The 24,099-nt window shown below is 43.6% G+C and overlaps 2 protein-coding genes across 3 annotated transcripts; one reads left to right on the forward strand and one right to left on the reverse strand.

Annotated features, from left to right (window-relative positions):
* Positions 1-62: 62 nt before the first annotated feature.
* On the forward strand, positions 63-14,531 carry nup37 (nucleoporin 37). 2 transcript variants are annotated; one of them, XM_061252479.1, is made up of 11 exons: positions 63-202; positions 904-957; positions 3,441-3,621; positions 3,736-3,860; positions 5,599-5,671; positions 6,567-6,661; positions 13,081-13,171; positions 13,641-13,822; positions 13,915-13,965; positions 14,138-14,231; positions 14,326-14,531. In XM_061252479.1, exons 3-11 carry the CDS (start codon positions 3,469-3,471, stop codon positions 14,437-14,439), a joined length of 978 nt encoding a protein of 325 aa, XP_061108463.1. In that variant the 5' UTR covers positions 63-202; positions 904-957; positions 3,441-3,468; the 3' UTR covers positions 14,440-14,531. The 2 variants fall into 2 exon arrangements, with proteins under 2 accessions (XP_061108463.1, XP_061108464.1); XM_061252480.1 differs by lacking the exon at positions 904-957 and having other exon boundaries at positions 75-202.
* A 3,744-nt stretch (positions 14,532-18,275) lies between these two features.
* th2 (tyrosine hydroxylase 2) lies at positions 18,276-22,866 on the reverse strand. The gene is made up of 12 exons (XM_061251044.1): positions 22,442-22,866; positions 22,053-22,230; positions 21,744-21,832; positions 21,501-21,568; positions 21,228-21,278; positions 20,832-20,977; positions 20,425-20,560; positions 20,105-20,174; positions 19,812-19,868; positions 19,406-19,501; positions 18,745-18,878; positions 18,276-18,545 (listed from the first exon to the last, which is right to left on the reverse strand). The coding sequence occupies exons 1-12, from the start codon at positions 22,658-22,660 to the stop codon at positions 18,386-18,388; spliced, it is 1,404 nt and encodes a 467-aa protein (XP_061107028.1). The 5' UTR covers positions 22,661-22,866; the 3' UTR covers positions 18,276-18,385.
* Between the last annotated feature and the right edge of the window lie 1,233 nt (positions 22,867-24,099).

A 24,099-nucleotide genomic window follows, 5' to 3' on the forward strand; every position in this document is an offset into this window, starting at 1 on the left:
TGGCCAATACGAACAGGGTAGTCTTATAACCCGGAAATGAACTAGTGGACCAATGACGAAACTGCTATTTTCAAGCATGAATTCCAGGCGCGCATAAATGGCTGTCTTGGTTGAACTAATGCAAGCTACCATACGATGATATTTCATGAACAAAATAAGCAATTATTTATTCAGAATTAGAACCAAAAGGCTTGGTATTCAGGTAAATTGTCAGTAACTATATCTTTTTATGAGAATATTTTATCTAAACCTTTTGATTAGAACTTGTTTGTTGATGTTACTAGCTAGCTATAATTAAACGTAGCTAACTATTAACTACGTAATATAGCTATAGTTAGTTAGCTAGCTAGCTTGTGTTGTATTTTCTGTCACGAGTGTTTGGCAAAGTTGGTGATCAGCTAATATTGCATAATTTATTTGTCATTCAAATACGCTTCATGTTCTGTAATCACAAACGCTAGCACTAACTATTCGCTTTATCGAAGTTACCTGAAGTTCTCTCCATTTGATTCTGTGTTTTAATTGTATTGCACATGGCATAGTTTGGTCACTTGTTATTGACCTGTGTTGACGTTTATTCACGTCAATCCATGTCATTACTGGGTGAGTTAGACCGCGTACTACAGTCAACGCTATACAGTATAACTTCTCGTACAAGTAGTCTTCTCGTGCAAAAGTTGCTACTAGGTATTCACACCAACTGTTGTTTGAACAATATAAACATACGTACCAGTACAAACCAAGGTTAATTCTGTTCACAGAAACGTCAGAACGTTTATATTTGGCTACGGGCTATACATGTGGTTTGCTAAATGGATGTAACGGGGGGTTACAGTGTGTTTGGTTGACAACAGAAAAGGCTATTCTAGCTTCCAGAACGTGATGCAACATCTGTGTCCCCAGGTATTTCCAGTTGCCCTGGGGCTTGTGGATCGGAAGCAGGCTTTGTATTGAACTGTAAGTGTTCTCCGAGTTTTGATGTAGGTTTGGTAGACTGTAGTATTGACAGGTTGTAAGGTTAGATGATACCTCAGTGCCAGGTGTTATATTGTACAGTTCTTCAGATGGTATCCATTGTTGTAAACTTGCACATTGTTGCAACCTCACACATCATCTGAGTGTTTGTGAGCTTATATTTGCATCATGATATATGTGTGTTTAATAGATCTCACAAACCCACTTCCTATTTTGTATATGTTGTATAGGCAGGTGTCCACCCATCCACTAAGGATGGCCTTGTATTGAATAATTGTAGGTTGACGCGGTAGGGAGGTTCACAGTGCATGCTGTGCCTGGTTGGAATTATGTCACATTTTCAAATTACTTCATCAGCTGATGCTTGTGGCGCTGTTTCAGGCTTTCTATAAGCCTCCATCTGCATGACCCGGGACCCCCTTGTGTGGGAAGGAAAGAGGTCACATTGCATGTGCCTGGAAAAGTTTCAGTCAGGGCATGTGTGGATAATCGGTTTCCATGGCTGCAGCTAAAAAAAACAGGCCCGTGCGTGGCGTCGCTGGGCGGATCTTGCTTGACTGTGCACATTTGATAGCTCTCCATGATTACCTCGCAATAGTGGTCCTGCTTACTGTCTCAGGGCTGAAATGCATCCATACTCATTGAGACCTGGAGGCACAGCTGGATCGTTCTTGTCATTACCCTGATAGTGTGTGGAGTGCTCAGTACTTCTAACATGATACAGACCACCACTGCAATGATTTGTTTGACACACAGATGAAATGGCATATGACGTGTAATGGATTATTTTCCCAGAACACTTCTGTCAATGAGTGTACAGAAGTGTTCTGGGAAAATAATCCAAAATAAAGGGCTGGGCTTTGATTGCTAAAACAGTGATTGAATCCGGAACTGTTGGATGAATTGGACCTGTGTTTCCACAAGAGTAACTTTAGTAGGTTGTGCTGAAATAAAAAAAATCTGTGAAGATGCAGCTTCTGCAATTGATTGCATTTATGCTGAGCAAAGTGCAGAATGCAAAATGCAGAGTGCAGTAACCAAGTAATTTCAGAATTTACATAGATTGTTAACGTAAGAGGTAAAGCATGTTGCATGAATAGATAGGATGGCTGTTCTGTGTCAATCAGATAATGCTTTTGCCATTTTTCAGAATGCAGTTCAAGTGTGGATGTGAGACTCAATATATTTATAAAATTATAGATTAAGTCACAACAAATATAATGCTTAGTTTGCTTACATTCTAGCCTATTTGCTTTTGTGAGTAATGGTAGGTATTGAGATATGAGATTAGGACATGCAGTGTTGGGATCAGTGTTATCGGAGGTATGAGTTACTGGAAGGAGGTAGGGAGAGGCCACGGCAGTTCTGGGTAAGTTTTATCAATCAGGTAAAACTGGAAGAAGAAAGCAGCTACTGTCTAAGTCAGTTGGAAAAGTGGAGAGAGAGCTCCATGCTCTTAACTATGTGAAGTAATTGGATGGTGCTTGGATCTTGCTCAGGAAGTGTGCAGTGTAAAATTAGTTGTTGACAGGAGGTAAATCGTGTTTTTCCACATCACCAAGTGCTACAAAAATGGAGTTTTCCCAAGGTGTGTAAGATTGAAGACCAAAGGGCATATGATTTTAACCAAAAGCAATCTATTAATTCATCTGGAAGTTATAAGAGTGCTAGAGTAATGGCAGAATAATAATGTATTTTTATTCCAAAGTTAATAGCAGATATAGAGAGCAGTGAGTGCAAGATATCAGTTGACAATGTCTAACAGTAAATTTTTGTTGGAGAAGTGTTCTCACAGCATTGCTATAGAAGTATCAGGTTGCTACATCATTTATATAATGTGTTGTGGTAGCTGGGTTGTTGTTGCTGTATCAGGAGTGTCAAACAAAGCAACTGATATATTGGACTGTGATCCTGTGGTCTGACCGGAAGATGGTCTACTTGACCAACTGCATTTAGGTGCATTCATATCGTGGTCTCATTTGTGCCAACAGCCCAGGAGGCCTTATGGCTGCATTTCATCAATGGTTTATTTTTCATCCTAGTCTTTGGGGAGCTAGTGACATGCAGAAAATTCAACATGAAAAAATGTTTGACCGTGCTTGGATCCAATAAAATTACTTCTGCCTGTATTCAATGGTCACAGTCTGATTCAACATCGTTATTCTGAAAACCATGCAACATGTGACTGAGCGGCATTAATGACATGAGGCTTAGTCACGGATTAGTTGATGTTCCCCAGCTTACTCAGGGTTTCTAAGAAAATGAAAATTTTCTAAGAAACCCTGGCAATATTCTGCTCCTGCTTCAGCCGTCATGCAAAGTCCCTGCTGATACAATGGAGACTTTAAGCTTGTTTCTCTAGCTCATGTAATGGGCCGTTGTTAACACGCAGAAGAGGATGCCCCTTGTTGGGCGGAAATCTGGACGATGTGGAAAGGGTCTCTTCCTCACTCTCGCCCTGGCAGGTGTGGTCGGGTGTGGTCAGGTGACGGCATGAAGCAGGAGGATGTGCGGGGGCCCAGCTACACGGTGCCGTGCGAGGACTACGTGCACACTGTGGAGTTCAGCCCGTTCCACAGCGGCTCCTCCTCCCTCCTGGCCTACGGGGGGAACCAGCACGTGGTGGTGGGAACCGTCCGCTTCCAGGTGGGCCTGAGAGAAGTGTGGCATCAGAGGTTATGTGGTCATTCTGACAAAAACGGTTGAGATGGAACATCCTCATCACTCTTTTTGTGTGTGTGTGTGTGTGTGCGCGCGCAGGAGGAAGACACAGAGGTGGATGGAGTGGAGTTCACTATTTTGCGAATCTTTCATCATGGGCTACGTGTGGACACCCTTGCTTGGAGCCCTGAAACCCGACTGGACCAGCTTCCCCAGGTCATCAGGTACCACTGCCCTACTACAAACTGCTCTATAAACCCTGCTCACCAGCTACCACTGCCCTACTGCAAACCGCCCTATTCACCTGCTCACCTGGTAAAACTGCCCTAAAACTGCCCTATTCACCTGCTCACCAGGTAAAACTGCCCTACTGCAAACTGCCCTATTCACCTGCTCACCAGGTAAAACTGCCCTACTGCAAACTGCCCTATTCACCTGCTCACCAGGTACATGGTGCATTCCTCTGTACATGGGCTCATTATAAGTGTTAGAACAGTGACTGCAGCTATATGTCTCAGTATGCCTGCAAGGCCCTCCGAATGTTAGTTGAATTTGCCCTCAGAACTGAAATTGACAGAGCATTCCTTCAAGCTGAAGGCAGTTGGTAAGTGCTGGCAGGATCCATTAGCTCCCTGGTCATAGGAAGCTCAGGATAATGGGGCTGTTTGCTTTCAGTGGAGGGACAAACGCTGCTGTACTTCCTGTGACTCTGCTATTAAGCCCTCAGCAGACAGGCCGGGGCTTACTTACTGTACTTAGTCTCTGTGGATAAATCTTCAGCAGAAAGGCCGGAGAGAGAGCGGGGCTAGGGTTCCCTGTGGTTAAATACAGTTTGGAGAGATTCTGGTAGACCTCCTCTTTTGTGAGAGGTTAAGTTAGCTGCATCGTGGAGGGTGTGCGTTAGCGTGCGGTGGTGGCGCCCCGCTCGTGTTCCTTCCAGGAAAAGCGCGGCGTTCCCGCAGGCATGCCTGAGGCTTCAGGGAGGCCTGCTGCTCGGGGAAGGGGCCCAGCGCGGGGGAACCTGGGGCCCGGTGCGGGGGGAACCTGGGGCCCGGTGCGGGGGGAACCTGGGCCGCAGCCAGCCTCCCCAGCCAGCATGATCCACAGCCCTGAGTCAGGAGGGAGAGGGCTGGGAAACCTCTGCTTCTCATATAAAACAACAGATCTGACTGTAGCAGGAACCGACCCACTCCAAACACAAACCAGCACCTAACCTCACGTAAATTCAACCTGCGCTTCCAGTGTTGTCATCTGGAAAATAAATGGTTGTCACTGAACAGTCACGGCCGAGCTGGACTCAGTGAAATATACCGTTCTTCCAACAAACTGCGTGTTGGGCAACACTGCGGCAGACATGACGGTGCACATTTTGCACTGTCCGGGCCGTGAGCTGTAGGAAACGACAAATGAGCGGGGAGGGTGAGTGCCTCTCAGAACAGGATTTGCCTCCTTCAGTGACCCCCAGCTCTCCTGCATTCAGACGTTAAACATGCAGTGACTGAACTCATTATCAAGATGTGGATGTTCTTTCCTGTGTATGCGTTTGTGCACTCGCGTGTATGGTGTAGTGAGTGTGCGTTTGGTGTGTGTGGGGTGTGGTGTGTGTGTTGTCAGAAGTCAATAATGGTGTGGTTCAGCGCTGAATACGGTTGATTAGAGGAAATGGCACAGGTCATCGTGTTTTCATGTTTATCTTTGCAATTACAATCACTGGGGCAGTGTTTCTATGGATATCTGCCCAAGTCATTAACACACACATACACACACACACACACACACCAAACCACAGAAGTCATTAACACACACGCACACGCCATACTGCAGATGTGGAAAAGCACCCCTAAGAGCCTGCATGTGCTGAATGGCCCATTCTCACCCTTCAAGTCTCAGATAGTTAGGCCAAGCTTTCTCTAGTCGTGTGGGTCTCGAGGCCTTGTTCATGGGCACTCTTTCCCCCTTCAGGTTCTGCACTGCCGGGGCTGACCGGAAACTCAGGCTTCTGACGTCCGACCTGCAGGACACACACAAAATGAAGGTGAGTCACGGCCCCCAAACTACCCTGTCTCTCACGACCTCCCGTCTCTCCTGGCGTGACCGTCTCCTGCTGCATGCCTCCTGTCACCCCACACACACAGGCGTGCGACATTCACCTTCAGAACCGTACACGCTCACCCTTCTCAAACGCTGACGTTGGAGCGTTGCGTGAGGGAGACGTTGCGTGAGAGAGACGTTGCGTGAGAGAGACGTGGTGAACTGCCCATTCCTGGCCGTGCCCGGCTGCACAGTCTTGGTCATGCTGGGCTGCAATGCGCTGAGGAATTAAACGCCCTGTTTCAGACAGGCAGGCAGGCTCTCAGTCCTCCTCCTGCTCTCTGTGTCTGGTCAAAAGAAAATCCCCCCCTCCACCCACAACCTCCAGAAACAGAAAGACCCATATTTTTTGTGTGGAGTGACCTCTCGCATGTAACGGCTTCAAAGGGAAAGCTAAAAGGGCTTGTTTTCAGTGTAGCTGCTGAGCTCATAACTCATTTCAGAGTTTGTGCCGAATACAGCAGAGCCTTTTTAGAGGGAACTCTTTTTTTTTTTGTTACTATTTCAAGAAGATGCAGGCTCCAGCGAGTTTCAGGCAGGATGGTATCCATATTGTAGTTCTCCCGTAGGATGATCACTATTGAATTTCAGTCTATCACACTGATAAACACACAATGCACACACAGGCACTGTACACTGACACGGCACAGAACCGCTGACACATGTACACTGTACACTGACTGACACGCTGGCACAAGGCGACACTAACATGATGGGTACAAAGGGAACATTTTACCACGTGGAGTGGTTCTGAGCTGTGATACTGTGTGCATATTGAGGTGTTGTTCTTCTGACTGCCCTGTTCAGCTTGTGTGTATGTGTCGTCATATGTTGTTCAGGTGATGGATGGCCACACTGATTATGTCAATCATTTGGTGTTTGAACCAACAGAGGGGAAACAGATTGCTTCTGTCAGCGATGACCACACTTGCAGGTCAGTTCCAGCAACGCACCTCACAGATGAACACTAGCCCAAATGCCGTCAAAACATGCGCGCCCGCACACACACACAGACACACACACACACACACACACAAACACATATGCACACTGTCGAGTCACATCCTTTGTGGACAAGCCATGCTCAGCCGACTTCATGCCCATATATGGGCTTCCGTTTCCATGTCCTCCGCTCTAAAACACGCCCGTGGAGACCTGCTGGAGGGTGTGGTGCGCTGAGTGTGTGCTCTTCCAGTGAGACCTCACCGCAACACACGCTCGGTCCGTGGCGGTCCTGCGGCCCCTCGCCGTGTCTTCCTCGCTCTCTGGCCGCTCTTTCCTCCTCCCGGTAACCGTTACCGCGTCAATCGGGCCGCGGAGTAACGGCAGCGATCCGGCCTCTTACTCTGATCTCGGGTTACGTTACGTTTATATTGTCCCAGTCGTGTACCATAACCACTACGGTACAGGCCGCCCCCATTTAGCTGTTACCCAGAGCAACTGGCTAATACCCTGGCCAGAACTGAAAAGGTATACTTAATATCCCAGCCATTTTTGGCATTTTGGCATTCTGATGAGCATCAAGTTCTGATGAGCTCCATTTGTGAAGGTGGCGTGTGACCAAATGTTACAGGTTGACGGTGAAAGGTATACACAAACGGAGAACAAAAGTTGTGCATTTGACCGGTTTCATTTTATTTTGATGAGTTTTAATTCAAAAATCAACCAACAAGTGGGGTCTGCCCTATTCTGCAAGCTCAAGTCCTCAGTAATGATTATAGAACATAAAGCACTAAGGGTCTATAACCCACTTAAAAGGAGTATATCTTTCAGCGTAGCCCCTGTCGAAAAGGCAGCAGCAGCCACGCCCTGGGAGATCGGCTCTCTGTGTTGGTCCGCTCAGAGTCCTGCTGTTTCCTGATGTGTGGCGTACAGTGTTTTTGCCAGAACTGCTCGCGCGGTGGAGTGTTTATTTTCCTGCACTTGTCACCCAGGAGGGGCAGTGTGCAAAGCAGAGCTACCCTGCCCCGGCCCAGGGATGTGGGTAATGGAACTACAGACGCGGAGAAATCTTTGCTTATTGTATTCGGCGGTGAGGTGAAAATGGAGTCCCCCCGCCGACGGCCGCTATCACGCTCTTTGGCGGTCTCTGCAGCTCTGTCCAGCACGCGCTCCGTCTAACTTGCACATGCACAGGCTCACCCTCTCTCTCAAATAGCCTCAGCCGTTCGCACGGCTTCCGCAAATACCCGTCGTGTCCCAGGCCGTAGTTTGGGTTTCCTCTGTGAACGCGGTACGCTCAGAGTTTGAGGAGGCTGGGGAAGGGGTCTCTCTCCCCACCAGATAAGAGCGCAGGGGCGGGCCGGTCCACACTCCTGCAGGAAACACCCGTTCCCCCGATCGGCCGCCCTCTCCCCTCAGGCCAAAATAAACAGAGGAGCTTTCCACCTGCGGGGGGACTTAAAACCTCTGCCTTCAGGAGGAACTGCGGGAGGAAGGAGAAGAGAGGAATCAAAGACGGATCGAGTTCACAGAAAGGCTTCCAACTTGCCCACAAAAACAGCTTTTGATATGCGTGAAGGAGCAGGCCTTACAGTGTGTGAGCTGGTGTTCATATGAGAGTGGATGAAAAAAAGAATAATAATGATATAAAATAAATATATGTAGAGTTAAAAGCAAAGGTATCGGGACAGTGACACAATTTCTGTTGTCCAGCACAATGGGTTTGAAATACAACGATGAATATGAACGTAAAGTGCAAACCGTCATCATTAATATATGGGTATTTGCATCCATATCAGATGCTCTGTTTAAGGATATCGGCCTCTTTTTATACATGGTCCCCCATTTTTGGGGGAGCAAAAATAATTGGACAGTTGACTGCTCAATTGCTTCTTGGCCAGTTGTTTGTCTCCAGCATTAGTTCATGCACAAAACAAACTCACAAAGGCTGGAGTTGATTCTGGGTGTGGAATTTGCGTTTGGAATCTGTTGCTGTTGTCTCTCAACATGAGAAACAAATAAGTGTCCGTGCCAGTGAAACAGGCCGTCATGAGGGGGGAATCTGAATAAATTGATCAGAAACAGGCAAAACATTGGGTGTGTCAAAATCAACTGTTCAGTACATTCTTAGGAAAGAGGAAAGTGTGGAGAAAGAAAGAAACTGCTCATGAGCCGAAGCACCCTCAGTCATCTGTGAAACGTGGTGGAGGCAGTTCTGCGGCTTGTGCATGTATGACTGCCGGTGGAACTGACTACCTGGTCTTCATCGATAATGCGACTGCCAACGGTAGCAGCAGGATGAATTCTGAAGTTTACAGAAACACCTGCTCAGATTCAGCCAAATGCCTCAGCTTCATCTTGCCATTTCTTCTTGGCCAGAAAGTGCAATGTTCTTTACTGGCAGTGTACATGACCCGTCCAGTATCTAATTGAAGATGCGTTTCACTTGCTGAAGACAAGACTAAAGGCAAAAATCCCCCGAAACAAACAGGAGCCAAAGATTGCTGTGAAACAGGCCTGGCAGATCCTTACCAGGGAAGATTCCCAACATCTGGCAGTGTCTTTGGGTCACAGACTTCAGGCAGTCATTAAATGCAAAGGCATTGCAACCAAGTACTAAATATGAGAACTATATTAACGATGATATTTATTTACCCATTACTCCCCTAAAATGTGGGGGCTGTAATTCCTACAAGGGTCAGCAGATATGGGTATACCCTCAAATTAAAGACAGTCTGCTCTTTAATCTCATATTCATTGAGCTGAAACTACCAGGATGAATACACTAATGCTTGCTATTAATTCTGCTCAATTCTCATTATTTACTGTGTATTTATTGCAGTGGTTATTTACCATTTATTGCTTTACTTGTATTGTATTAGTCAGTGGCATCTGGCATAGATTCAGCTCCATCTTAAGCCTTTACCTCAGTTTCTGCTGTTGATCCATTGCACTTCTTGGTGTTCAGTAGTTACTCTGCATTCAGCGAAATGCTATTTATTCTGTTTATGTATTTATTTGTACAATTAATCATTTAACCAATTTCCACGATAGTGGCTTGCAGACTGTGGAACCAGCCTGTACTCCGTGCTCTGTTTGTGCAAGCTCTTGTCAGTATTTGCTGTACGTGGATGAGCAGTTCTTTGAGGTTTGTCTATGCTGGCGTCTGTTCCAGCCTCCATTCTTAATTTGCTTAACCGTTAACTTAATCATTTATTATTCCTTTTATTTTAATTGGTTTGTTATTGGATTCAGATCCTCGGGAGCCACTTTGTGAGATACAGCAGTTCTTCTGTGGTTTCTTATTGGGTTTCCATGTTTGCAAACGCTAATGCGCAGCCAGACATTTTCATCTCTCCCAGTGCTCGGAAAATGAAGTGTATTTAGGAAATTTCACAGCTGTAAATGCATGTAGCTAATGAACTTATTTCAGCAGTTTGGCCTGCCGTTGTCTGGAACAGAAAGCATTGCGCACATCAGTCCCCAGGGACCAAGCCTCACACCCCTGCTGCAGTCCCGCTCAGGCACTGTTTGCGTTCGATTAAGTTGAGACGCTATTTACTTGCATGTCCAGCTCGGCGAGTTTAAGGGACGGATTGATGAAAATGTGTTTTTAATTTCGGGCTGTTTAGATTTGAGAGAGCAGTTAGAGAGCAGCTCTTCTGCCTCACAGAAGTTGGACGGCAGCTTGCTCTCCGAGCGCTCACTTTCCCCCGTTACATCAGGGAGAAGTGGGTCACCCGAGGCCAAGTTCAGTGGGTTCATACCCACACAGAGCGCCGCACAGCACTGCCTGGTGGTGCGCAGGGGAACTGCAGATTGCTCTGTGAAGTCAGGCGGCTCTCTGCGTCGACTTTGACTCTTTTTTTTATTTATTATTTGTTTCTGATGTACAGCTGAAGTGAATGTTATAGTCCTAATGCGATTGGTTTGTCTGCTGTGCAGCTTTGAGTCTGATTGGCTTCCGTGTTCCACAGCAGTGATGACAGGGGCCGGCTTTATAGTTTATTTTTCCACTGAAGGTCCTAACTTTTCTGTGGAAAATTGAGCGATCTCGTTGACGGCAAGTTTCGTAGGAGAGGAGAATTAAAATGATTAATGTGAAGGATATTTAGTGTTCGGCCAATCAGAATGCTCTGCTTTAATGGTGATGGATGTCCCTGTGTGAATAAGTTATTAATCTTGTATATCTTGCATTGTCAGATAAATCAAATCACTCGCATCCGACATAACATTCTCCCATTTCCGTTTATTCTGGAAAAGCATTTATGCCCCAAACACCCGGGCTGTAATATTGTCTGGCTGAACTGTTTTCAGTTCATTCAGTTTATTGCATGTGGAAGTCGTACATTATAGTTTGGCTCAGTTTGTGGCGATGATAGAAACAACACGTTACACAGTGGTTCACTGTGCAAGCTGTTTGAAGCAGTAGGTCATTGTCGTAGAGTATTATATCAATGTGGTACAGACAGTAGTGGAAGTGATATTTTACTATAGTATAGAGTGAGCGGTTGAAGCAGTATGTTATTGTGACATGGAGTTATTGTGACAGTATGTTACTGTGGTATATTGGCAGTGGTTGAAGCTCTTATGTTGCTGTGGTACAGAATGAGTGATTGAGGCAGTATGTTATTGTGATATAGGGTGAGTTATTGTGACAGTAGTTTACTGTGGTACAGAGTGAGCGGTTGAAGGAGTATGTTATTGTGACTGAGTGCTCTTAGCGGTGCATGGCGAAGAGAGAGATTGCTAATGCTGTGATCATAACATGGTACAGTGCAAGTCATTTTTAAAGTTACTATATTTCATCCCAAGTGTAAACGCCAGTCTCCCTGATGCAAAGAGTCTGTCCTACAAGCTTTGGCCACGAAAATGTGACAGTTTGTGTGTGCATTTATTTCGATCGTTGGGTAATAGCCTTTTAGACTGTTACCACTGGGTGTCTCGTATAAAATCTGCGGTTTGGTGGAGATCTCTGGTGTGGCCATGTGGCTCTCCTCTATACCCTGAGAATATCTTTCTGTCAAGATGGATCACACTGATTTCTATGGCGAGCTCAGGGCCATATTAATAGAGTAAGTTTAGTGTGGGAAAATAAGATTTTGCTTAAACCTTGAAGCATGTACTCTTTCCTTTAAAATGACCCATACAATCGCTAAATCTTGGTAGTATGGATGACGATAGTTTGTTATTAGGGGTTTTAGGAGAGACGCTACTGTCATTAACAGTGGCTACAAGAGATGTTCACCATTTTTGTCTGAGGCAGGAAGTTCCCTTTTAACAAGTAAATTGCCAAGAACAATTATGAATAAGGAAAGAATTTTATGTCTGATAACATCAGTCGCATCATTGTTGTGAAAGAACTAAAGGTATTGGTGTTTCAGCAGTGTTACATTTTGGTCTTGGGTTAGGTTTGGAGAACTTTTCTGTTTCATTTCTGGAAGAGGGGAAAAAAACGTTGTCCCTCATTATTTTTAGCTGGTGGTATTAAGCTGTTTAATCCTTTGTTCTCTGGGCTGTCAACACCTAGGCCAGCTAACGTCATCATCCTTCCGCAGAAACAGCCCTGTCTCCAGGGTTTATTTTTAGCTGCGCCAGACTGTCCCCGTGGTTCTGTTAGTTGAGCGCTCATTTTTCGTTCGATGATGCTCAACATTTCTTTCGCTTTTTTTCTTTTCTCAAAGTATCAAACCCGGTTGTTTCTCCGATTTCCAGACTTCCGCTGACTTAGGCATTTCCCAGTGAAAAACCTACTCTACAGAGTTGTACACTCGCACTTGCACCGAGATAAACTCTTAACACCTGTATGTGCACACTTGGCCTTTATTTGACATCACATATTTCCTGCATCTAGTTACCTACCCAGGGGTAATGAAACTATAAATACAGTGAAATTTGGCCTGATGGCTAATTGTGGAACGGCCAAGTGGCACTGTCCTTAATAGAAATGGAGGGAATGTATCTTGGCTGTTTGCATTCTCACCTCTACACACACTCTTGCGCACTCACATTTGTACTATAACCTGTACAGATTCTTGTATACTTTCTTACCTCTATAAACTCAATATATACACACACTCATCTTGCCACACTCAAGCCAAAAAATGTCCACAGCTTTACACAGTCTCTCACATTCATTCATACATACTTACTCAGACCTGTCCTGTTTACTCTTCTGCACTGTATCGTATTACCTATGTACATTCACACCTGATTTTCCATACATGCATATTGTTCTCTTTCTTGTGTATTTGACCAATGTGTGCTTTTTTTCTGCATAAAGTTGCATAATGCCACCTGTGTAATCTCATACCCATATATTGTCAAAACTCTCTCTCCTTACTCCTTTTTCCATCGCTGCCACTGGATTTGTGTTGTGTATACTGAAACACCGGTTTACACTGTCTGCAGGCTGTGGGCTTTGGATGGGAGCCTGACCACCACCTTCCTGCTGCAGTCTCCTGGGATGAGTGTGTGCTGGCACCCCGAGGAGATCTTCAAGGTGAACATCATCCACCCTCCTGCCCCAAACTCAGGAGCACAGTGGAAACTGATTCCTCCGTCTGTCTGTCTGTCTGTCCCTTCTTCCGTCTGTGCGCTGGTGGCGTGGCAGATCTGTGTGGAATGGCCCAGTCTCAACGTAGAGCTCTTTCAGTTGCACTGAAATTGACTTCATTGCTACCATTTCCATTTGTGTCTGACGAGACCATAATGCACTTCTGTGAGCTCAGAGTGACATCTGGGGCAGCTTTACAAATTGGCATTATTGTATTTAATGTTTTGCTCACTAGTAAATTGGGGATTAACTTGTGATGGATGGAGGCTTCTGTGGTAACTCACACACACACACACACAGATACACATAATCGGAATCTTTCAGGTTTTCAGCTGTTTGCAATAAACCAAAATCTGGCCTGTGTAGCTCCCATTAGTGTGTGACTAGCTGTGCATCCCCCATCTCTCCCCTGCAGTTGATGGTCGCTGAGAAGAACGGGATTGTGCGTTTCTACGACCTGGTTACCCAGCAGGCCATTCTGTCCCTGGACAGCGGGCAGAGTCCTCTCATGTCTGCTGACTGGTGCCTCACCAACACCATTAAGGTGGGCGCGGTGGCAGGAAATGACTGGGTGATCTGGGATATCACCCGCTCCAGGTAACCCCATTCCTGCCTGCTTGGGTGTGGTGTGCAGTTGTGGTGTGTGTGTGGCTCTGAGTTGTTCCTCTAACTGTCTGCATTTCTCCCAGTTACCCACAGGAGAAAAGACCTGTTCATGTGGACCGAGCCCGCCTGTTCAGGTACCATTCGCTGTTTTCAACTACGATTTTAAATCTGCCCTTCATTTACATGGGGAGAAAAACATTGTCTTGCATCTGCAGTTGCTTTCAGTAGGATATGCATTTGTGTAGTATTGGTATGAGAGTCTATGTATGTGCTATTCTGTAGATGTGATGATATTGGTTTTCTCAGGTGGTCTAGAGCCAATGAGAATCTCTTCTCCACCACCGGGTGCCCTGGAAAGATCAGCAGCCAGTTATTGGTGCATCACCTTGGTCACCCGCAGGTCAGTGTTTCCTGTCCATGGCTTCCGTGTCTGTGTGTCTGTCAGAAAGTGTGAGAAATGTACCATAACTCGCCTTTTTCTACCTTTGTCGCAGCCTGTGATGATTGGAACATCCACTGTTGGGGCGGGGCTAAGCTGGCATAGGACGCTTCCGCTGTGTGTGGTTGGTGGAGACCAGAAGCTGTCATTTTGGGTGACCGAGATGTAGACCTACGGAGAAATGCTATAGTTAGAATTAGAGGACCAAAATGTATAAATTATACTGATTTGTTTTTTCCAATAAAGTGTTATTTTCAGTAACGAGTAGTGACTGAATTTGTAATTGTGATTATGAAGTATGGGTACCAACACAGATACGCAGACAAATGTACCTGCACTGTACACACAAACATGTGCACACACCCAGCGTGTGGCTGGTTGACCTGCTTTTCTCAGAAGCACGCTTCTCTGTACTTCCCAGTGATGTGATGTTGTACCAGCACACAGTGTTCTACAGGGCAGAAGGTTTATCCTGAACCAGTGCTCTGCCAACAAACAGAATACTCCCCCTTAACCAAAAAAATAACACACCATTTTTTTTAAACCATTGAATGCTTTAAAATTATGTATTTAAAAATATATGGAAGATGTATTTTATCATGTACATACTTGTATTGTTTAATGCATTTATTACACACATACTTTTTCCATTTACATACATTTCAAATATATTTCAATATTCAATAATGAATGAATCAATCAATGTGTTTATACATACATTTTAAATATAATATTTAACTCAATCTCAATGTGTTTATGCATTTCATACATATATTACATGATGTATTTAAATGAGCCAGTGTCTAAGATGCAGCTTACATGTACTTTGTGAAATACACTGCAGAAATTGCAATCCAGAAGGTAAACACAAGAGAGTAGTTCAGTGAATCTAGTGAACATTTGTTGATCTGTCTTTGATTAATGCCAAAGCCAATGACCTTTTGCCCAGTATGACACACAACAGGTTGTGGTTTTCTGTATTATTGTTGGTTTATTTTTATATTTTATTTTATATATATTTTTGTGGAATGGTGGAAGATCTGTCGATGTTTTGGTGGGAAGGGGCTGATTCTTTTTCATTCAACACGAACGCGAAGTTTACATTCTCATTCTCTCACCCGAAAGGTTGCCCCACCTCCACGGAAACGGCACTTGTTCATTTATGACATGTAGAAAACACTGAGCCATCAAAGTTTAATTATAGGGTAAATGAAACGAGCCTCTGCGTGAGCCAGCCAGCTCTAATTGCACTGTCTAATAGACAGTGACCCTGGTGTGCCAGTCCGAGCCACAGAGGGAGGCCTAGTACAGAAAGGTACTGATATGCAGGCACGTTTGTAGTGGTTATTTTTCATACACTGCCGTCTTTGCCGCGTTCGCGTCGGACGTATTTGGCAGCTGTTAACGTTTCAGTGGCGTTAAACGGTATGTTTCACACCTGTTAGCGGTGTATGTCATGCGTGTTAGACAGCACTGCGTTTTTCTTGGACCGTGTTCATAAACCTCCATACATATTTATGCTATCATTATTACCTGCTATCATTATTCTGATCAGTTCTCTTTGTTTGAACAAGTCTAAATGGGATCTCTGCTGAACATTAGAGGAGTTGGCATGGGCCAGCGCTGAAAAGAGTCCGTTGACCACAAAGGGAATCAGCATCGAGCGTCAACATCACTACGCACACACGGAATATTTTCCAATGGGTATAATAACAACTTTTATAGAGATTTAGAATGAGGCAAAGGGGATCTTTTCTGTGAAAAATGAGTCATCAAATATCTATCTCGATCAAGGTTTCCAGAGACCAGTGTTTCATCTCAAGACTGCCATCTGGTGGCACATTTAGTCATTACAAATCAGGTCAGCTGGTACGTTTTGCATGGCATTGCTTCTATTCCTCAAAATTGCGTCATGTTGGATGTGTCGTCGTTAATAATCACCTATGTATCACCTTTCATAGACGTATAGATCCCTTTGTGTTCTTAAACGTGTTTATAAAAATATATAGTCTATGTATTTTAGTCAGCATACATGTGCTTACAGATTGATCTGATAATGTCGGTGTCTATGAAAGAAAAGCTATGTGCTCCTGAGGAGAATTAACTTGGATTTGAGCATGCATTTTAGATCCAAGATTTTTTTTCAGGAACATACAGTGGTTATCTTATTGCTGTGGCAACGTAAATGTTTTTGGAACTGTGCGACTTTCGTTCCAAGCAGTGGTTTCAGAAGGATTTGCAAATTGGAATGAACTGTATTTAAAATATAAAAAAGGTGATGTGTTAGAAAATGGTTTTGGAAGGGCATCCGTTATCCACACATGCATCTAATTTTATGCACGTGCATTTGACAGATCTTATGTGAGGAATTTGTATACTGTTTATGTACTATGTTTGAAAAACATGATTCGAATGTGGTTAATATCTCCATTCCTGTTGCACTGCTGTGTTTTACTGGGAACATACAATGCCATGAAAAAAATATTGCCCCGCTTCCCAATTTCCCATATTATTGCATACGTCTCACATGGAATGGTTTCAGATCTTTAGGCAAAATGTAATATGAGATGATAGGAATCTGAATAGGTGGCACGGATGGTGCAGTGGGTAGCACTGCCGCCTCACAGCAAGGAGGTCCTGGGTTCGAATCCCCGTCGGCCGGGGCCTCTCTGTGCGGAGTTTGCATGTTCTCCCCGTGTCTGCGTGGGTTTCCTCCGGGTACTCCGGTTTCCTCCCACAGTCCAAAAACATGCAGGTTAGGCTGATTGGAGAGTCTAAATTGCCCGTAGGTATGAGTGTGTGAGTGAATGGTGTGTGTGCCCTGCGATGGACTGGCGACCTGTCCAGGGTGTATTCCTGCCTTTCGCCCAATGTATGCTGGGATAGGCTCCAGCCCCCCTGTGACCCTGTTCAGGATAAGCGGGTTCAGATAATGGATGGATGGATGGATGGAATCTGAATAAACATAAGACCTTTTTTTTGAATTATTAAATTTTTTGAATTAAAAAAGTAAAACACCCATATTACCCCTGTGGAAAAAGTAATTGCCCCCTTAATAACTGGTTTCAACTGGACTTCTGATAATTTGATATCAGCCTTTCACATCGCTGCAGAGGAATTTTAGCTCACTCTTCTTTATAGAACTATCTTCATTCAGACCCATTGACCACAAATTGACTTTGACTACACCACTCCAGATTCCAATTGCACTTCAACTTCAGCTCATGGACTGATGGTCGGACATTTTCATTAAGATCTTTCTGGTTCAGTACATGGCAGAATTCATGTTTCCTTCAATAATGGCCAGTCATCTATGGCCTGAGGCTCATTATCCCAAAAGGCCTGGGGACCATCCAGGTGCTTTTTGTTTGAGACGAGCACTGAACACTGGCATTAGCTGAGGCTGGAGAGGCCTGCGGTGCTTTGGATGTTCTGGGATCTTTTTGACATCCTGAATGAGTTGTCACTGTGCCCTTTGGCATGTCACCCTCTCCAGGGAAAATTCACCACTGTTCCACGTGTTCTCCATTTGGAGATAATGACTCTTAATGTGGTGCTGTGGAGTCCCAGAGCCACAGAAACAGCTTTGTAACCCTTTCCACACTGATATATTTTAAAAACTCCCCCCCCCCCCCCCCCTTTTCTGGAATTTCCTTTGGTCGTGGCATAGTGTGCTTATACACACTTTGTAGTGAATATGAATGGTAAGGTTCTGTGAATGCAGTTTAAATCCAACTGGGCTGGCAGCAATCAAGCCTGGTTGAGTTCAATCAGCAAAATCTGATTATCAATTCAATTTGGGTAATTGGTTGAATAACTGAGATTAATTCTCTCTCACACACATTCACAGACTACTAACAAATGCGCATCCACATGGTTTTTATTGTGATAGAATGTGATGCTTGGTTCAGTGCTGAACAGAAGATTTCTTCAAACGAAAGAAATGATAATTTGTCCAAAAAACAAATCTTTAAATTATACAGAAAAAGAAATGAATGTGCAGCTCACAGTTTATACACAGTACAAGCTTATGTGCATTTTCACCTGTCATCGGTTTGAACTTATTCCGAATTACGTCAGAGGTTTGTGCATTTTGGGCCCAATTTGGTTCTGATTCAGACCAGTTTTTCCAAAGCACTATGCAGTATCTTCAAGTCCTCCCTCATCTGGCTCAGAGCGTTCTGGATCTTTCCTGGCTGGTCCAGAACCTCCATGCTGCATGTAAACGGGTCGTACCGAACAGAGAAGGGCTTCTGGATTGTCATTGAGTACCGCCTGCAGAACAGAAAACACTTTAAGGTAAGAAAGTTACCCAGGGCGATTATAGTGTTACACTGAGGACCTGAAAAGATGCTTTACACCCCAAAATAAAGCAATATTGATCTTGGGGGCATAAAAGTCATTTGTTTTTACTCCTGTTTCACTTTGAGCCTGATACTAGTAAGGGAAGGGGTTGTCTGAACTGCAAACTTACCCCAGCTTGGCCTTTGCATCTTCAAAGCTCTCTGACACAAAGTATACTGGCTGGAAGGCCTGGTCTTGATAGGGCTGGACTGCAGCCTCCTCAGCCTTGAAGGGTCTGTACTCTGGCTCATTTGAGAGAGCGTACTGAAAGATGAAAGACCTCCAGAATTACTTCAGAGACACCGGCACCGAGGGATAGATCTAATTTCATTCATGGTTGAGAATTCATGCACATATTAAATCTATAAAATCTAACATCAACCAGGTCTTAAAACGTAAGACTACAGGTGCTAGCTAGAAGGCACATTTAAGTTTCAGCATCAAATGTACATGCAATTCTCAACATGCAAACTATCCTGATATACCTTCATTAATATACATGGAGAAATGTTTTTTTTGTACCCAAAAACATTGTAATTTACCAATCTGAAACAGTAGGTCAAGTTCAATTGAGATTTAGTGTTAGCTTCAGGAGTTATGATAATCAGTCGGTTTCATGATAAAACTCTTTTGTTTGTTTAGCTAATTGCTCAGACTGGCTTCACTGCTTCAGCTGAAAGAGGGTACCACTTGAGTTTGTGTTTGTGTATGCTGTCAATACATTATAAGCACGAGAATCACTGCAAAGAATATGATTATGAATGTCTATGTTCATTTATATTGTAACTAACCATGAGCTCTCCATACGAAGACAGCAGTCCAGCACCGTACGCCTTCACTGCTCCATCCTGTTTACAGAGACCAAACTCCACTGTGAACCAATAGAGCTGAGAGAGGAAGAGAGAAACCAGATTTTAGTTTTCACTTCAGGTCTCACAATTATAGAAATGCAATGCAGCAACATGTCACAACAAAACCAGTATGGAGAGGATATAGAAGAGTTCATCAGGTAAGGCATCCTGTCGACCACTAGAGGGCGCTAAAGGCATATTATCAGCTGAAGCTGGAAACTTGTATCTGGTCAGTATCCTCTGCCTGTTGATGTTTCCTGTGTAAATCTGCCCTAATGAAGCCAGAGTCATCCTCTGGGACAGATTAAAGCACATTTCACATTTGTAATCGAATAGCCACACTCACCGTAGACAGCCTTTCAATGTCCTCATCTGATGCTCCCAATGAAGCTAGACCAATTTCCTTGAAAAATGCACAGGAGGTCAATCAGACAACCAACCAGACTGCACAGTGCTTGCAAATAGTACATTCTTATCATCACTGCCTGTGGAACAATGGGCTTAGCACATCAAAGCTACTATATGCCCATCTTATCAGTCTGCAATGTTTTCATCAATTTGTATTTTTGACGCAGTTCATTTATATTTTTTAAATACAGGTGGAAATGAATATATTATGAATACCAGTTCTTTTTTTACCTGGGAAAACTGGGCAAACTCTCTGTCTGCCAGCATGGGGATGTGACCAAGCAGTTCATGACAGCAGTCACTGTGCAGAGATAAAAATGTGAAATTGGACACATTTTAAACAAGAAATCAAACTCATGCAATACAGAAATATTCCTGAAAGAAATGTATTAAGAATATATAACACTGATGATAAAAGTTGTGACAGAAATGAATTAACACTTTTTTTTCAGGGTTGGAAATGCTAAAGTTCATATCATATTATTCTTATTTTTAAAAATCAGTTTTATCACTACTGACGCATGACAATAGTAGTAAGGATGATAACATACGGCTCTGGAGAGTGCATTGGGGTGGAGGAATGCCGGATATACTGTGTGCACTGGAACACTCGGAATGCCAAGCTGGCCAGGAAGTCTCTTGCAGACAACAAGCCAGCGACCGGGCGCAGCTGAAAACCGGTCCTTTCTATAGGAACGACAGATGTGACATCATCATCATTCAACACTACAGACATCACCGGTAACAGCCAGTTTTTATCAAACACAGTCAAAGACACCACCGACATAAAAGAAAATATTGTATGGTGGGCTGTTATATTTTATCCAAATGATAATATATGTATACTAATTGAATACTTCACATGCCTTTTGTTTTATTGTTACAAATGTTCTTTGAACAGTCAGCGGCTTCTCTTTCTCTCATCCAGAGAAAAGAAGAGCTCCCTCCCTGAACAAACCTTTTAGAAAGGTGGAGACGTCTCTCAGTTGAGGAATGCTGTCTTCTCCATATCCACAGTCCTTCTCCAGCTGCTGAAGGGTCTCCAGGAACTGCCTGCAGGCGTGTGTGGGGTATATGCCCCGCAGAGTCTGGTATACCTGTCTCCTGTCAGATCATTTTCACCATCAGAATTTTTCCTCTGCCCCCTCTTTTTCCTTACAGTTATCATCATTATCAACATCATTTTAATAATTACGAACACTGTCCTGATTTAAATACTGACCAAAATTGTCAAAATCATCATCGATATCTTTAGTGTCTCTTACTCGTCTTCATCGTCATATGTATGTATTCTCCATCACCATTACAGTGATAGCAATCGCCCATTCTGGTTAAATAAAGGCAGAGTTCTTACCAGGTGGCTGTCTCCTCGGGTGTGTAGTCCACTTTGGGCAAAGGATCTCCTCTGCAAGACAGAGCAAAACTCATCTGAACATGCAGAAATTTGGCATTTCTCCAATATGTGCAGGGGCCAAACAAATTCATTTAAGGGTTTGTTTGTAGATTTCGATCCTTATCGTCAATTTGCTCATGTCTCAGGACAGAGCCCACGGTGTATGTCTGTCATATTCGTTTTGTGTAATCTTATTCGATGCACTATGTAACTAGAATCTCCACATTGACTCACTGTTTGTAGTTGAAGGCGAGTTCGGCGATGAAAGCTCTTCTCCTCCTGTACTCCAGATCCCTGTAGCCCTTGAAATGCATAAATCGAACTACTTTAAACTCTGATGTGTTTCATGATTTCTTTCTCAGACCTTTTTCACGTTCATATACGTCAATATGGATTAATCAGATTATTTAGCGCATAATTATCTATTGTCTACAGATGTAGGCCTACATGTAGTTATGCTTGTAGAATCATACTTACAGGGTGTTCTTCATCTAAATCCGGGTCATATTTTGTTATTAAATGATTGCATTTGTCTAGATCTCCGATCTTCCTTGGGAACCAAGGAACTGAATGAAGAAATAAATAATAAATATTCTGAGATTAATTTCAAAGCTCAAATCAGTAACATAAATTTTTATCCATCATTTCATTTTGGCTTGAATATAGGATACGCATCATTACAGCAATACAATTAAGCTACATCGCAAAAAAAAAAACACATAGGCTACAAATAGGCTACTGTTTTCTGCTCTCAAAATAAAAGGTCTACGGTATACAATCAGTTACCTTTCTCCTCAGCGATCGCGCGGACATCATCTGCAACCCTTTTGAGGGAACTGATTAGGACGTCCGTGTCGCAGCTGTGAATCTCACACCTGACGAAGTATTCCAGATCCGCCACCACGCTGTTCTTCGTCCTCTTTCCTGGTCTGGTTTCAATGTGATGGATCTTGGCTTCAAAAGTCTAAATAACAAAACACCATTGTTTATTTGTTTTACCATTTGTTTGTAGTAATAAATAATCAATGGTTGCTGTATTAACATTATTAATAGCCCCTAAATGTGCATCCAAAAATAGGCTAGAGGTAGCCTTCGCTATTGTTCTCAACACTGAAATCATGAATATTAGTCTAGCCTACGGACATGGAATGCAAATATTAGAGCTGAACGATTACCTCTAAAACTTTGCCCGTCTTAGATAGCGCCGATTTCTTTTCGCTACTGAGAGTGAACACTATATTGAGGGCAACTTTTCCATCCTTCTCCTCAAAAACGAAGTTGTCTGCACAACGCGAAGCGCCGGGTGAGGGCAACCCACTCTCACGCTCTTTCCTGGCATCTTCAATAAGGCTACGCTTTCTACCGGTGAACTGAACTACACCCTCAGTCTTCATCGAGTTCCCTTCGTTTGTCGAGGAATTAACAGTTGATAATATGTTATAGGCAACAAATGAGCCGTTCTATGGTAAATTCTGAATGTTTGACGGAAAAACCAAGTAGCCAATTATTACATCAATTACATCAATAACAGATTTGTAGAATCTCCAAAATCAAATGAGACGAAAATTGATTGTTATTACAGTTTAAGCTATCTGGTATCAAACTTCCTTCCAAAGGACGATGTGTGCTACAGTCTAGCAGGCGGCTTTTTATTGGCTCCTCTAAACTCTGTATGTAAATTAGTTGCGTATATTTACGTAGGATTTTCAGGTTTAACGCGTCAGCGTCACATCCCCACTGTTTTGTTTGAATGACATAAAAATAGCAACCTTTTATTAGAATGCCGCGTAAAAGTAAGCCTAATATTTTAAAAGATCAGTCAAAATGACTGTGAAAATATTAAAGCCCACTTTGAAAAGGCTTTTTTAAATAATATGCCCTCATGAGAGATGGATTTAAAATAATAATGCAACATTAAAATAATGATGAATTAATGTGTAAAAAAAAGTACGTATGGAAGTAACAGATGGGTCTTCAGCACAGGCGCATTGGTACGTTGTTTTTGTGCTGTCCAGGGTTCTGAAGTGAATTGACATTAAAGCATTTTTCCATTGCTTACCACATAAACGTGAGCCTAAATCGAGAAAACACTATCAATTTTTGCAAAGCAAGTTAGTAATTTATAGTTGCTCAAATAGAAATGACAAACACGTTTTTGCACATCAATAATCACAAATCTCAACACATTGTGCAAAAATTCAATGACGTCCCATTCAGTGACACGATTTGGTCACGATAACAGAAACAACACAAGTGAAACTATTACATATGTGCAAATGCTAAGTGCACCTTTGTCCAATCTACCACCAGGACATAATCAACTATGAAAGCAGCGAGTGAGTTGGTGTTGTTGGGAAATGGAGGCAAACAGAAGCGAAAGACAGCAACGAGTGTGCCTGGATAACAGGGAGGAAATGTGACTATGTGTATCGCCACCATTGGGCCTTACAACACTGAACACCTATAATAGAATATCATAGAATATAGAATATCCTTCTCTGGGGCCATGAATGGCAGACTTTAACCCCCCTCTAGAGAGGGACCTGGTGGGTGCAGATTTACTAGTCTTGGTGGTAGTCTGGGACAGCGTTTGGTGGTAGTCTGGGACAGTGTTTGGTGGTAGTCTGGGACAGCATTTGGTGGTAGTCTGGGACAGCGTTTGGTGGTAGTCTGGGACAGCGTTTGGTGGTAGTCTGGGACAGCGTTTGGTGGTAGTCTGGGACAGCGTTTGGTGGTAGTCTGGGACAGCGTTTGGTGGTGGTCTGGGACAGCGTTTGGTGGTAGTCTGGGACAGCGTTTGGTGGTAGTCTGGGACAGCGTTTGGTGGTAGTCT

The sequence above is a fragment of the Conger conger genome, chromosome 8 (genome assembly GCF_963514075.1).
Source record: "Conger conger chromosome 8, fConCon1.1, whole genome shotgun sequence".
Classification (NCBI taxonomy): Eukaryota; Metazoa; Chordata; class Actinopteri; order Anguilliformes; family Congridae; genus Conger; species Conger conger.